General features: G+C 38.9%; 1 protein-coding gene across 1 annotated transcript; it reads right to left on the bottom strand.

The window, feature by feature from the left end:
- Window positions 1-1,412: 1,412 nt before the first annotated feature.
- LOC149830313 (calcium-dependent protein kinase 20-like) lies at window positions 1,413-11,359 on the bottom strand. The gene is made up of 8 exons (XM_090016438.1): window positions 10,435-11,359; window positions 8,999-9,122; window positions 8,761-8,904; window positions 8,224-8,376; window positions 3,860-3,975; window positions 3,348-3,515; window positions 2,203-2,433; window positions 1,413-1,889 (listed from the first exon to the last, which is right to left on the bottom strand). Exons 1-8 carry the CDS (start codon window positions 10,933-10,935, stop codon window positions 1,734-1,736), a joined length of 1,593 nt encoding a protein of 530 aa, XP_089872564.1. The 5' UTR covers window positions 10,936-11,359; the 3' UTR covers window positions 1,413-1,733.
- Between the last annotated feature and the right edge of the window lie 4,541 nt (window positions 11,360-15,900).

The raw sequence follows: 15,900 nt of genomic DNA, 5'->3' as shown, positions 1-15,900 counted from the left end.
ATAAATGCAAGGAAGATGTACAAAGCACTCACAAAACTTTGCATTAGGGAATTATTGAAATTGGTTGCATTTAAAATAAACAAAACATGTGACTAATGAATTAGCTTGTGATGGAAGGAGGGCGACTAGATGTTCATTTTTCCTCCCTCAAAGGGCGACTCACAAGTGGAAGAGCCATGTTATGGGTGACCTTATGGCACGGTTCAGAGAGCACTTGTGTATGTGATGCAAGTAATTGAGCATAATTTTGTGCAGCATTCGATGTTGCCTGAATCTTTGCATGACATAGAGCCAGAGGCTCTGGGTGGCAGGGCACTCAATGAATAAGCAATGGTGGCTCTCAAGTGCCTGACAGCATGCAGGCAGCTCATGACCAAAGACAACTTAGGATGTGGTGATGTTTGTGTTTGTTAACTGTTGTCACATGGGAGGATTAGCAATTTGCTAAGACATCAAGTTTTGTGTCAGCTAAAATTGTTTTGAATCTCTACTGGCTTCAGTTTGACAGCCATCTTTTCATGTTTCTCTTTATGGAGATAAACTTTGAAGAGAATTACATCAGGATTTAAGCTATCTTATCATGACCAAACAATTCCCTTAGGTTTCTGTTTCTATCTAGATGAGTTTTTAGTATCATGCTCGTTACATTGTGGAAGTAACAAATACAGGCTTCAGTGCAATTTTTTATTGGTTGTTGAAAGCATGCTGTGAGGTGGATTCTTCTGTTCCCACTGCTTTTACATCTCTGCTAACATCTTAATCAAATGGCTCCTGAAATATCTCGAGTATTTGTTGGACTTTTCTCAGTGAAAATATGGTGGGATTTTGAATTTTAACTTTCTTGTTGGTGTTGTTTTAATGTACACACTACACGCGAGTGTGTATGTGAGCGCTTGTGTAGGCCAATCAAGTGTTAGCATATAGGTCCACCGTCCATGATACTTATTGACCTGGCCTGATCATGGCTCCAGATTAGCCCACAATGCGCTACATGTAGGCATTCTATAAACTGTGTTAGGAAGCACATTCTGTGCATTGGTGCATGAGATAATGTTCAAGATTAAGCAATAATAAGCACTGATCAAATAGTTATATATCAGCAACTGACAAATACCATCTTGTAATAAGCACCAGCCTCTTGAGCACTCCTTAGCTACATATAGGGCAGGTGTTTATTTTAGAAGTGCAGGTCATCATAACAAAATATCTTACAAACCAAAATTGCCATTTGCAATCTTCACAAATATTTCAAATCCTATAAGCACCATCTCTGAACCCATTTAAACATTGATATGCCCATTTGCAGGCCAAGCTAGGAAAAGCTAGAACCTTATTAGATGTGATTGCTACAACTTGAGGGGCTTAACTCCACATATGAAACACACACAGCTGCAGTTGAATGAAGCCAAGAATGAATTTTCAAGAATGACAGAAAAAAAAAATGTCATTCTGATATATCCCAGATGAGGGAATTTCACATTGAAATAATTGACAAAGTTGATAACATAGATATATTTACACAAACACGTCCCCACTTCCACTTCACTATGCATTGCTCATCGACGTGCAGGATCTTCCTTCTACCTCTTGTGAGGTACAAGCAACAACAGTTGTATGTATTATCCAGAATTCACATTGCTGACCCTTACCCTTTACCTACCCAGGGTCCATAAGCAGAAAAAATAAAAGGAAAGATTGGACAAAAATGAATGGTTTGCATTTCCACAAAAATATCATCGTCCCTCGTTCGCTAGCTGCAAAGATCCATCTCTGAACAGATTCAAGCTCAGGCTTGCAAACCGTTCTCGAGAATATTGTCTCGATGCCTTCCTCCAATCTGTCCCAGCCTTCATCATCGTGGCAAACTCCTCGTAGCTTATACGTCCATCCTGTACATGGTGACACATCAGTAATCGTCTAGTAGAAAGGTGACATCACAGTATCCTAAGCTGTCTAAAATTAAGGCTCAGATTACTTGACTAATGACTGGTGGCTTAATCTATCTCTCAGTTCAGGTACTGACAAGGCTCAGAGTAGGTAGCGCTCATAGTTCACACTAATATCCTAGGCCCATGTTGTGGGGATCCATTCAATGCTAAACTGCAGGCAGATGTGGAAATCCTATTCATGACTCAATCAAACTCATGATTCCCATGTCCACAGCCAACAAAGACCATAATTTAGAACTTGAATATGACTAACCTTGTCGGTGTCAACATCTCTAATTATTGAATTTATGACTTCATCATTGTCTGGACCCAAGTCATCGGCTAAGGCATCTCTGAGTTCGTCGATCTCTATGTATCCACTTCGGTTCTGGTCGAAATATGCAAAGGCTTTGTGTAAATGTTCATCATTGCCAATCTTTTTCAAGTGAACAGAAATAGCAACAAATTCTCCATAGTCCAAGGTGAAATTCCCATCAGCGTCAACCTGTATTAAAAACATAACCACCATCATGAATGAGCACGTTAAAATGAAGAAAAATGCTTAGGAAGCAATAGTTTTTTAAGCATGTCAACTCAGAAATAGTGGATTAATTCTATTCAAGACATATCAATCACTCATTCCTTCTGCATATTGATGAGAAAAAAATGAAGACGAACACTAAAATGTTGCAAACTACTTATTATATATCATGACACAGTAGAACCTATGTCACATAGGTGCAGGTGCATCGACGCCGAGTCCCTATGACATAGAGCAGAACGCAAAGATGAGCCAGACAGTTAAGCACCAAACTGTGTATTACAATTTCCGTCAGATATGCGTATCAAATCAACCACAAATTCTTAATAAGAGAAATGTTGTTGGTTTTCATAAAATATACACATGTTATGCTTTCTGAGACATTAAATAGAGATCCCATAGTCATATGCATGAGGTCTCAGTGAGCTGCACTGAAGAGCATGTGAAGTTCAGTACTTCTGATGCATTACACATGAAAATTTTCCTTGTTGTTTGTATTGTGAAAAAAATAAGGAGCCTTAAGTTCAAAGATAAAGCCAGACATACAAGAAGATACATCATGAATATACACCAAGGATAAGAAACAGTGACAAGCATGAGAAAGATCTTTTAGCAAGAGGAAAACGATTAGTTGTATATTGCCTTGCAAAGGTGCATGGCATTATTAAAGTTTCATGATAAATCTCATTCTTTTACATGTCTTTGAAATATGAATGTTACTCTTCTTGTTTCTGATATAAAAGTTTTAATGGGGAAAAAGTATTCAGAATAAACAAGAATCATAAATACTAATACTTTCTCAACAATATCAATAATAACATACTGAAAGAGAAAAAAAGAAAGCGCAGCAAGAAGAGAAACTCGAAACCAATGCTTACAGCTTCCATTAACATCTGGACATCTGCATCTGGAACTAGATGTCCTATCTTCTGCAAGCCCACTTTCAGTTCCTCATGTGTAATCTTTCCATTCTTACTTGAATCCATGATGTCAAACATCTCCTTTATATCTGCCACTTCCTCAACAGACAAGTGTTCAGCAATCACCTGCAATGTTTAAATTCAAAATGTCGAATGGCTTCAGCAGAATGATGATGATAGCTATGAAAAACATTTGAAAAGAAACATTTTAAAGGAACACTGCAAAAAGAATCTGTAACACAAAAATAGCTTGGCCAAATCCCCTGCAACCAAGGCCTGGATTGAGTGGCCCCAAGCCAACAAGTGTGACCTGGTCAAGTTGTCCAACTTGACTATAGAATTTTTTTTAGTACACGCTCCTATTGAAAGCCAAGTCCATGTATTGGAAGTTGAACTTGGCCATCATATGTTCAGCTATGATGGAAGCGAATGAATGCAGCTCAAAGTTCCTCATAAGTTTCACGTCATACCCTTAGTGCTTTCTTTTTAAACTTGCTCATGACAGAAAATTGTTGGAGCCTCGCTTTAACAGTTTCTCCAAGAGAAACATTTGGAGCTTTTTTCGCATTCTGCAACCAAGGATGATCTGGATCCAAAACAATAGGAAGAAACAAGAGAAGCTGCATCAGCACATTAAGTAACCAACCCACAAGAATACCAACAGGAGAATCTGAAATGGGAAAGTGTTCACAGATTTGTGGGCAAATGCAATCGGCAGCTGCCAATTGGACCAAGTCTGCCGTGAAAAAGACAGGATAAGTCATACCATGTGTCAAAAGGTTATGCTTCATCATCAACAAAATTTATCAGAATTGTTTATATAGATCATTCATGTATGAAGACAACATGCAATAACTTTAATCCAAATTAGAATTGTCAATATGCTAGCAAGTGCTAAACCAAATGTGTTCACAGTACGTCTTATTTTATAAGTTCCAGAATGACCAGTACTACAATTTTGTCAAATAAACAACTTGATAAAATTCAGACAAGTTAAACATCCAGTCACATCAATGCTAATCATAGTCTAAGTTTCTCTCTTAGTACACACTCATGAGGGGGACTTCCTGGGATAAAGGATGTTTGTAAAAACACAAATTGGGTGAAGGCCGTGGAAAGAAGAGAAACAAGAGCTTCCATCAACTGGGGAATTCCAGAAAACCTTTCTTGTCCCATCTTTGAGGAAGCCAACTGAACCCTTGGTGCAGCATTCCTGCTGACAAGAATTCCATTGCTACATCCCAAACATACCCCTAACAAAATAGTGGAATTTCTTGGTAAGGAAACAAAATGAAATTTGTTATTTGTTGCTTTTCTAAGTTTGTGAAAATCATGGAGACTATGAAATATCAGGAACATTGGTTTGACAAATCACATATAATTAAATTCAAAATCAGAAGAATCTGAGGACACTCTACTTTCAAAACTCAAAGACACTTGTAGAATGACAGGCGCTCAAAATACATTTTAATTAATGCAAACCTAGTTCCAGATATACTTATTTGTTTGGGACAGGACATATTGTCAACAGAATTTTCTAAATATCTTTTAAAGCTGACTATTCAAAGTTCTCCATTTGCAGAAGAATATATTACTAATATAATTACACCATATGTCCCGTTATAAAGGGGAGGACTTGATAATCACAATATTAAAGAGTAAACTTGTAATATCGCGTATTTTCACATTTAGTTAAATTTAAATTTTGAAAATTTGGCCAAGTATAAAAGAAAAATCGTTTGAACCTCGATATTAGACTGATGCTTTTGAGTCTGGGCTTGGCCCAGGTCTCATCAACTAGGTCTAAACGAGCCATATAAAATGTAGGAGAGAGTTTTAATTTCGACCTTTAAATTCAAGCGAAATTCGGGCGAGATTCAGGTTATTTTCGAGCAAAATTTATAATCATGTGATATATCGTTGAATGCGTCTCGAAATGCCGAGCGCAACAATATGTTACTTTTCCGAATTCGAGTTCCGATTGGCCCGAAAATCGCGTTTTTCAAAAAAAAAAAGAGTAGTTTGTCTGTTCATATCTGGATTTGGATTGGACTGGATCCAATGGATTTAATCCAAATTAATATGGATCTGGACTCTATCCAAGACCCATATTAATCTAGATTTGGTCCAGTCCAAAACCGATTTGTATTTTTTGGAGATGGATTTGGATCTTAGATCTAGATCCAAATCCATGCCCAACGATTTTCTAGCTTTAAATTCATTAAAAAACTTTAAATTAGAGTTAATTAAGGTTAAGAAGTCTCCCAAGTTGATTTGGCAACTTTTGAAAGCTTCTGGATAATTATTAATTATTTAATATTTAATAATTAATTAATTAATTTTATTTAATTCTGAATTTTATTTTTATGGTTGTTTAGGACTTCTAAATAGAGCCCTTATACATACCTAAAGAGGCTTGAGAAGGTTTTGGAAAGTCTATTAAAATGAAACTTTGAAAAGTCAACATAAAAGGAATTTTGAAAATTTTGGAAAGGGAGAGAGGGAGATTCCTCAAAAGAGAAAACTCTCCTTCTCCGGCCCATCTAGAAAGGGCTGGAGAAGGGGGGTGGGGTGTGTGTGTGTGGGTGGGTGGGTGGGGGGAGGGGGGGGGGGGGGGGGGGGTCACCCTCCCTCTTGGTCTATTTAAGATCAAAAAAAAAAAAAGGAAAGAAAGAAAGAGAAAAGAGAGAGGGAGAGATAAGAAGAGGAAGAAGGCTTCTTCTCCATCAAACCAGCTTTTCCACCATTATTTTCTTTGTTTCTTTTCGATTCACGCAAAGGTACGGGTTTTCTCTCTTGAATCAAGTGAGAAATTGAATGTAGATGGGTTTTTCATGCATGATTTTGGTGAAAATTCATTGAAAAAAGAGTAAATCTAGATATTTACTCTAACATGGGTTTTATACTTCTTCTTTTTGGAATTTATTTTGGAGAAAATACTTATATTCGTGATAGTATTCGAGAATCCCTGAATCGGGACAGATTTGCCATGATGGAAACATGCGCAAATCTGGCCCGAATTTAAAACATATAAAATCTTGAAATCTGGATGCAATGATGAGCATATGCATAAATTTTTATTAATGAATTTGGTGGCACATGCATGCATAATTGAAAAATCTGCATGAGCATCGTTATGGCCTTATGGATCTATACAAATCTGAGCATGCTTATCGTATTGAGTGAGATTATGCATATGAATGCATACTTAAAATATGATTATGTCCATGCATGGATAGTTGATTGGAAGTATGCGCATTCATGCACACGTGAGATGTGAAACTTTGTATGCAGGCACACCTAAATGAAAGTTCACAAGGTATGACTGTATACATACAGTGATGAATCTGAATAGGCATGCACATGTGCCATACAAATCTGGTTTTTTTTGTTCTGGCACATGTGAATGCTAAACCTGTTTTTCAACATACTTAAGTTACCTTTTTATTGCTGTTTCGATTGTCAGCCTAGCCAAGTTGCGCTTGGCTGGGCAAGATCGGTCTTTGCCTAGCCCAGCCAGTCGGCTAGGCAAGGGGCAGGTCTGGCAGCACGTGATAGGTGCTGACAGGCTATACCAGGCCCAGTCGATTGGCTGTGCAGGTGTATCTTACAAAAAAAAAACAGATTCTTCTTTTTCTGAGCTGACTCAGCTGGCTGCCAGGCCCAGCCGACTAAACTCAGCTGGACTGGAGCCGAGCCCAGCCAACCCGATTGGCAGGGGCTTTTCAAAAAAAAAAAAATTATTTTTGTTGGTAGTCTGGCCAGCCCTGGCCAGGCCTGAGCAGCACCCAAACAGGTGCTGGCAGGCCTGTTTACCAGGCCTGTCGGGCCTTTTAGGTCCAGCCGAGTGGGCTTGGCTGGGCAGGTGGGTTTTTATGAATATATATATATATATATATATATATATATATATATATATATATATATATACACACACAATGGTGGTTGCTTAAATCTGGAGTTTTAATTTGAACAGGTATGTAGATTTCCAGATTTTGTTATGGGATTGAATATTGACTTTAATGTGTGTAAGAGTGGAGTTTTTCACGTGCCCTGACTTGCTACGACATGCTTGAGCAATATATGATTTCAACGTTGTTTCAAGTGCATGTGCATACATAAAATGAGTGTGCTCAGTTATGAAGTTTAATGTCCAGATTTATTATTTGTATTGGACTTGTTTATGATAATAACACTGGCCCTAAGCGTGCTAAGCACGAAGTTTCTACTCGTTAGACTTGAGTATGCCATGCTTAATTCAAGATATAATTACAAAGTTTGTTTCAACTGCATGTGCATACATGTAATAAATATGTTGTGCATGTACCAAATCGCATGCATGCGCATATTTTTAATGAGAATGATCCATAAATGAAAGAATGCACGTGACATGAGTATGTGTATTGAATGGAAGCATACACCTAACATGAGTGTGTGAACTCATGCACTTGCATATGACTATTGTTGTTTCACGCACATTGTTAAGTTGGCATTTCTGAATGGGTATTGGTAAGCATGTAACATCAATTATTCCTTGTTGCCAATAGCCTTCATATGATTGACTTACTTTTGTGAATCATATTCACAATAAACCATTCCATCAATGCAATTCAGCAGGAATATGTACCAAATTGATCTGCCATAATCATTGACGGTAAAACTAGTCCTTTTTAATAAAAGATGCTATTATTACACAATAATATACAAGAAAATTATGTGTGCTCAATGCTCAAACGTCAAATACATGACTAGTCTTGAGAGGGGTACAGTTGACTAGATGCATGTAACAGCCACATAACAAAGAGATGGGACAATGAAAAGGAAAGAAAAATACCAAGCACTTGCTGAGCAGTTAGTCGACGTTTAGGATCAGGGTCCAGCATACGCTTTACAAGGTCCTTAGCATTTTCTGAAACTTTAGGCCAAGGGTCTCTTTTAAAATCTATAACAGAACGGATAATAGACTGTGCAACCCCTTGTTCAGTTTCTGCAACAGAAGAGAAGCGTCTTAAGTGAAACCATTGGTATTAGAAGATGATTTTACATCCATAACAACTTCCAAACACGCACATGAACTGCTAAAGCAAGTGAACTTTGGGGTTTCAGTGAATGAGTGAACCAAGTACTTGGATGACAACATCCTACTTGGAAAGAGATCCAACTCTACTTTCTCTACAGATTCAGATCAAGTACAAGGTAACTGGAATTTCTCCGAGTCAACAGTTATTATAAGACTGAATTAAGTAGCAACTAGCAACCTTATCCCAACTAAAATCTCCTTCCAGTTGAAAGTCGAGACCGTAGATATTAAAACTTTGTTATCATAACTACTTCAATTGGCCTTAAACTGGAGCAGTTTCAGAAAGCTGACCTGCCCAAAAAGGAGGAACTCCACAGAGTAAAATGTAAAGAATAATGCCGGCACTCCACACATCAACTTCTGGGCCGTAATTCCGTTTCAGCACCTCTGGGGCCATATAGTATGGACTGCCCACTATTTCAGTAAAGCGCTCACCTTCAGAGATATAAGCAAAAACTTAAATATCAAAACCAAAATTGCAGATAATAAATGATTCTTCAGAGAGGAGGGAACAATCCTGTTATCTTACCAGGCTTAAAAAAAATAGAGAGTCCAAAATCAATCGCCCTAAGGGGAGCAGTTTCCTTTTTATTTGCAAACAAAAAGTTTTCAGGTTTGAGGTCTCTATGCATCACTCCATACTTATGACAAAGCTGCAAAAAATAGAAGGCATTGGAAAATCAATAGTGACCACATTAAAATCATAATGGAGAGGGGGAAAATAGGTTTCTATGGAAATAATTTTCATTAGAAACTACTCTGTGGATGGCCTGTTTGAAACATTAAAGATGCACAGTCAACAGCAATAACAGCACCTTGCATAGAATTTTTGACAAGAGATACAATTATAACAACTGACAGTAGTCATAGGTTGGAGAGGCTAGAAATGATGGATTTTACAGGGCTTCCCTATTGAGGCTCAAATCCACTTGATGCCTTTGCAAGATCATGTACAGTGATAGGCATAAAGGTGGGTGGCCCAGTGAACATGGATTTCAGCAGCAGTGGATGTTCACTTTCATAACAAATCAATTAACAAAAATAAGTCGTATTCATGAAGCGCACAAGCATAAGACTTCTAAACGAGCTTATCCATCATAGTTCCAAAATTGCACCACACAGAAGTATGGAAGACATAGAAAGAGAGAAATTTGAAAGTTCTGAAGATGAAAAGCATTGACATTTTGGTACGTACCATATACAGGACTCAAGTAATATGAAAAGTATATAGTAATAAGAGTTTTAGCATCTCTGAAATTGAATTATGGGGTTTTTTAAAGAATCAATGGGCAGAGGAAAACAGGAAGCAGCCCTCTTGATTCCACAAAGCATAAATCTGCACCCAAAACCGTAGTAAAATCAAACAAAAAAATGGGCTTAACCCTTTTCACGTATAAAAAGTGAAAAGTGCACAGACATGGGAAACAGGCCTAAAGGCATAGAGTCCACAAAGGGAAATCCGGATCATCTGACCATGCAAAGGCTGATTCTTTATAGCTATAGAACACAAATAGCTGAAAGGTCCAAAGACAAATAAAATATCAACAAAAGCGCAAGAAAGAATCAAACATAATGACCATTAACATCAATTCCACTCGTCCACATCAGCAAAAAGTCACAAACTATATTAGCCAATACAAACCAAAAAGGAGTCCAACATATCACATATAAAGAATCTCAATATTGGAAAGCTTCCAAAATGTTAAAGAAAAGAAACACAAAAAAAAAACAATACCAACCAAAATCAAAGTCTCATCAGAAGCATGTAATTAAAAACTAAATACAATTGAAAATAAAACCCAGATCAGAGACAGTAATGAACATTGATCAAAAGATGAAATTAAGCCAAAAGGAGGCAACTGATGAATAGAGATAAAAAAACCTAAAATTTGGTACCAATGAGCAAGACACCAGAATCATGGTTATCAAGAAAAAAATCCATGACTTGCAGAAGAGGATACAAACCTGCACGACTTCGACGATGGTGCGTGTGACAACCGCGGCGGCCCGCTCTGTATAATGCCCGCGGGCTACGATCCGATCGAAAAGCTCGCCTCCCTCGCAGAGCTCCATCACAAGATGGACGGCATTGTCGTCCTCGTACGTGTCCTTGAGGCCTACTATGTTCGGGTGCTTCGGCAGATGCTTCATGATCGCCACCTCCCGACGGACGTCATCGATATCGATCTGAGTCCGCAGTTTCTTCTTCGATATGGACTTGCAGGCGAAGACATCCTGAGTGGCCAGATCGGTGCAGAGGTAGGTGATCCCGAACTCGCCCCGCCCGAGCTCGCGGCCGAGCTCGTACCGGCTCTGGATGTCGTGACCGGTGGGCTCGCTCAGGACGGCGAGCTTGCTTCCGGTAGCGCCCTTGTTAACCTGGTAATCACTAAAGAAGGGGTTCTGCTTCTTCGCCTTCTTCTTCTCCACCCCAGAACTCCCCGACGCAGCACAGCAATTTCCCATCGATCAATTACCAACAAAAATCACCAATTACAATCTATGAAAAAAACGCGAAGTATGTGGCTTTTCGATCTTCCAGGGCATAAAATGAAAAAGGTTCGAAGAAAGAGATCTGGAGAACAAAACCCAGTTTTTATTTTCCCTTCTTCGATATAGAAACAAGACTACAGGAATTGGGTATAGAGGTTTAGAGAGAGAAACACCCCCAAATTTCTCTTTTTTGGGCCAAGGAGAAATGGGTGAGCCAGAATAGGAAATTTTAGGGGGAAAGAGAACTGGGCTTTGTCTAGAGAGAGAAAATAAAGACAATTTTCTTGATGGAGTTGCAGGGTTTAAAAGGTAAGGAGGTTAAGAAGAAGAAGATGAACAAAAGGATGGGATGTTGGTGCGAAAGAAGAGGAAGAAGAAAGGTCAATTATGAGGACAGAGGGTCAAAGACTCAAAGCTCTCTCTCTATATATACATAACCAAATCTACCAATAAAAAAATGAATCTTTGGCTAAGGTTAGTTAAGTTCCACAGTTCCTAACAATATTTCAAATATACCATCCCTTACATAAATTGTGAAGTTCTTGAATTACCCCTCCTTCTGCAACAACTGATTCACATCACTATCAAGCCTTACATTTGCAAAGGGTCCATTGCTTTATTTTATTTATATTTTAATTAGACATGAGATCTATTTGAAACCTGCATTACAGTTAAGGTTTTGTTTTTATATAGATCTATTCATCATATGACTCAATTCAGGAAGGTGAATCACCATGCATTGTATACGTCCCAATGTAACTTTTTGTGCCAATGCAATGCAATGTGACCACATTGCAGAAAAAGCTATCTGTTGTTGGTTTAGACTCCAAAGATGTGATTCTGAAATTGCTCAACTTGTTTTTTTGTTATTCTGGTCATCCTGATGCCCTGAATTTTGATATCTTGCCTGAATTGGCAATTTTGTAAAATTTTTGTAGAATTAGGCTTTTTTTTATAAATGAAATAACCTAAATACCCTTCTCCGCGTTCACTTCCCCAGTCTCCCCTTGGACTTTCGGTTTTCTAAGATTGTGTTCACACACCCTTTTCTCGCCTCCAAGGAAAACACTATAAAAATATGTGGGAGGTTATAGAAAGAAAGAAAAGTTGGCATCATTGGAAGTCACCATGATTACACATGCACTTTTCGTCAAAATTTAGTATTTAGTTTTCTGTTGTCTACAGATTTCCAAAATTACCCCTGATGGTGCATACAAATGGACAAGGTTCAATTCGGATCTGGGTTAGCAAAATGGATTGGATCGGTAGGAAGTCTTCCAACCTGGCCAGTGGTGTTTACTGTCATCTACTTTTTAGTTTTTCTTCCTTTTTGAATGGGAAACAGGTCAGGTCCTTACCAGATTTGGCTGTTTGAAGCCCTAATTAGATACAACTAATTAACTGCTTGAATGTGAGAGAGGGGGGCATAACAAACCTGATCTGACTGACCCCGATATGAATCCAGACAAGTTGGTCCAATTACTAACTGATGGCTAGGTTTCGATGTCGAGCCAACCTGACAGGCTCAAACTCCATCTCTGACCCTCTGAATACCCGATCCAATTTGACTCCAAATATGGGTTTGGCTTATCAAATCCTACTAATGTAATTTTTTGGTTGTTGCGGATTTCATATTATAAATATAATAATAAGCCTTATAGTATATCATCATCTATGTCATAGGGACACACCATTTTTGGTGGCATATCCTCATGACACGATCGGATGCGTAGACACTGTCACTGACACGTACGACCAATATTTAATACCATTTTAATGTTTTAAAGTATTACTTTAATAGGAATTCATTTTTTATATTAAAATATCAAAACATTTATTAATTAATTTTTTAAAAAATCCATGTCAGCATGTCCTACTTTTCAAAAAAAATGAAATTTGGCATCGAATTCGCATCACGCGTCCTCGTGTTCACCTGACATAGATCATAATTTATCTTATGTGCGATAAAAAATAATATGAGCATGATTTATCTAGGCCACGAGCTGTTTAATTATGCTAGTGAGACTTAAGGGCAGTGGCGGAGCCAAGGGTGGGTGCCCACCCCAAAAAAATCGTATGGGATCTTAGTCAGGTCTGGATCCAAACCTGACCCAAATCCAAGAACCCAATAGAGTTCAGGGTTAAGTGAGTAGGGTCGCGGGGAAGGGACAATGCCTTTCCCTGCGCCGCCCTCTCCCTTCCTCCTCACCTCCTGTAACGGCCATCGTCGGTCGTGCTCCTCACCTCCCGTAACGGCCATCCCCGGTCGTGCTCCTCACCTCCTATAACGCCGGTTGTGCTCCTCTCCTCACCTCCTGTAACGGCCATCGTCGGTCGTACGCCTGCTCCCTCTTCCCTCCCTTCTCTGTTTCCCCCTTTGCGATTTTAGATGAGCCGATGGCTCGATCCCCCGCGCCAACCTTGCCGCGATGAGCACCAGCGCCTCCCGCAAGTAAACCCCAACTTTTGTTTTTCTTTTCTCGTTCGATCAGGATTGCCGAAGGACCGACAGAGGGTCGGTGTCCTCTATCAGAGCCTTCCCCTTCTCCCGTGACCATTGGAGGTTCGGTAGAGGGTCGGTTGCTTATGCCGAAGCCTCCCCCTTCCTCTGGGGTCGTTGGAGGTCCGACAAAGGACCGGGTGGGCGGGTGGCCTTTGCCGAAGCCTCCCTCCCCCTTTTCCTTTGGTGGTTGTCGGAGGGTCGACGACCCAGCAGAGGCCCGACTGCTTCTGTCGGGCCCTCCCCACCCATCTGAAGTCGGGGGGGCTAGCAGAGGCCCCGACCACCTCTGTCAGGCCTCCCCTGCCCCTTTGGTCTCTCTGGCAGGATGGGGGGGCGGTCCTCGTGCCTGCCGCCAGGGGGCTTTGCCCCCTGTCCCTTTGTTCTTTCTAGCAGGACAGGGGGGGCTCTGCCCCTGTCCTCGTGCCTGCCGCCCTCCTAACCCTTTTATCTTTTTGGCAGGATAGGGGGTCTCGTTGCTCGCCACTGTCCTCGAGCCGGCCGGCAGGGAGCTCCTTTGATCTTTCTGGCGGGACAGAGGGCTCCACCCCCTGTTGATCAAAACGACAGGGGGTAGTTATGGGTTGAATTGTTGTATTTGGTATGAAGGTAGAGGAGTTTTTTTACTTGAAATTTCTTTATGCAAGCTTTGACATTGGGACAAGACCCTGACCATTCTTCTTGATAGAGGTAAACTGATTATTTCATGTAAGAGGAAGATCTGGAGATCATATCGGGTTTGGACTTTGGAGAATTTTACGGTACTTGCTGTCACCTTCTCTAGAATTTTACTTTCACTTGATGATTGAGAGCTTTAGATTCAATTCATATCATGTTGTTGACACACATTGCTTAGTTACAAAACAAAGTTTGATACCTAGCTTCATAGATGATTATCATTTTCATTTTGCTTGATCCTTTTTTGCAATGAGATTTGGCTCATAGAACATTGTCTTATTTTTTTTTGTTGCATAGGAATAGATAAGTTTATAATGAAAAGGCCAATCTTTGATAAAGCTTCTGTAACTCGAGAAGGAGAACCAAGCCAGAAAATATGCAAGACAGAAATTGATGAATCAGAGTTAACTGCAGACCCTGCACTTCATCCTTCTATTTTTAGTTATCATCCTAATATCTAAGATAATGTTCGTAGAGCATATATAATTCGAGGTCCTTATCAACCTCGAGATTGTATGTTTCAACTAAACCACCAAAAATGAAGGTTCAATCCAGATTGGTATGATGAGTATAAGGATTGGTTGGAGTATAGTACAAGTAAGCATATTGTTTGCAGTGTTATCTTTTTAGGCCAAAAAGCACAGAGAAGATTAGTGCAGCAACATTCGTATATGAAGGATTTGATAACAAGAAGAGGTTTGATAAACATGTTGGAAGCTCTAGCAGTTTTCACAATTCAGCACGAATGAAGTGTCAAAATTTGATGTAACAAAAATAATATATTGATGCTATACTTTGTAAACAAAGTGTTCGACAGAAAGATGAATATAGACTTCAACTTTGGGCAACTGTTAATGCAATCAGATACTTGTTAAGTCAAGGATTGGCATTTCGAGGGCATGATGAAGCTAGGAATCTCTTAATAGGGAAAATTTTATTGAGTTGTTGAAGATATTTGCAAAGATCAAGGATGACATAAATAAAGTTGTATTGAAAAGTATTCCAGAAAATAACAAATTGATATCTCCTGATATACAAAAGGATATTGTCAAGGCTGCTTCTATACAAACCACAAATGCTATTATCATGAAACTTGGAGATACTTTTTTTCTATTTTACTTGATGATTCTCGTGATGTATCAACTAAAGAACAAATGACTATTGTTTTACGGTTTGTTAATGAAAAAGGTCAAGTGGTTGAGCGATTTCTTACTCTTGTGCATGTTCTTTAAACAAGTTTTATGTCACTCAAACAAGCAATTAAAGAAGCATTTTATAAGAATAAATCAAGCATATCAAGTTTGCGTGAACAGGGTTATGATGGAGCAAGTAATATGAGAGGGAAGTTTAATGGATTGAAAAGTCTTATATTACATGAAAATGCATCTGCATATTATATTCATTGTTTTGCACATCAACTTCAATTGACATTAGTTGGTGTTGCTAAAAAAATCATTGCTTGATGTGTTTTTTAATATATTAGGCAAGTTGTCAACTTTTTTCTTCACTACATGCAAGAGATCTGAGCTTATTCGAGAAACAGAATTTATTTGAATTGTTGAAGCACTTGCATTGGGTGAACTTGAAACAGGACGAGGATTAAATCAAGAAATAAGCTTCAAACGACTTGGTGATACTCGATGGGGTTTTCATTACGATGCTTTGGTTAATTTACTCAGTATGTATTCTTCTGTTATTCAGGTGTTAGATTTCATTGCAGAAGATACATATTCAGGAAAAAGTTAAGATGCAATTATTTT

Source organism: Nuphar pumila, chromosome 8, assembly GCF_984573655.1.
Source record: "Nuphar pumila chromosome 8, dmNupPumi1.hap1.1, whole genome shotgun sequence".
Lineage (NCBI taxonomy): Eukaryota > Viridiplantae > Streptophyta > Magnoliopsida > Nymphaeales > Nymphaeaceae > Nuphar > Nuphar pumila.
Note: the sequence above shows the minus strand (reverse complement) of the source record. Positions and strands in the feature narration are given on the sequence as shown.

Excerpts from the sequence above, each read along its gene's own strand:
- LOC149830313 (XM_090016438.1), bottom strand. The coding sequence starts at position 10,935 with ATGGGAAATTGCTGTGCTGCGTCGGGGAGTTCTGGGGTGGAGAAGAAG. Across the intron at positions 8,905-8,998 it reads CTCTATTTTTTTTAAGCCTG|GTGAGCGCTTTACTGAAATA; the intron begins GTAAGATAACAG and ends ATATCTCTGAAG. Across the intron at positions 3,976-8,223 it reads AACTGCTCAGCAAGTGCTTG|ATCATCCTTGGTTGCAGAAT; the intron begins GTATTTTTCTTT and ends TTTTGGATCCAG.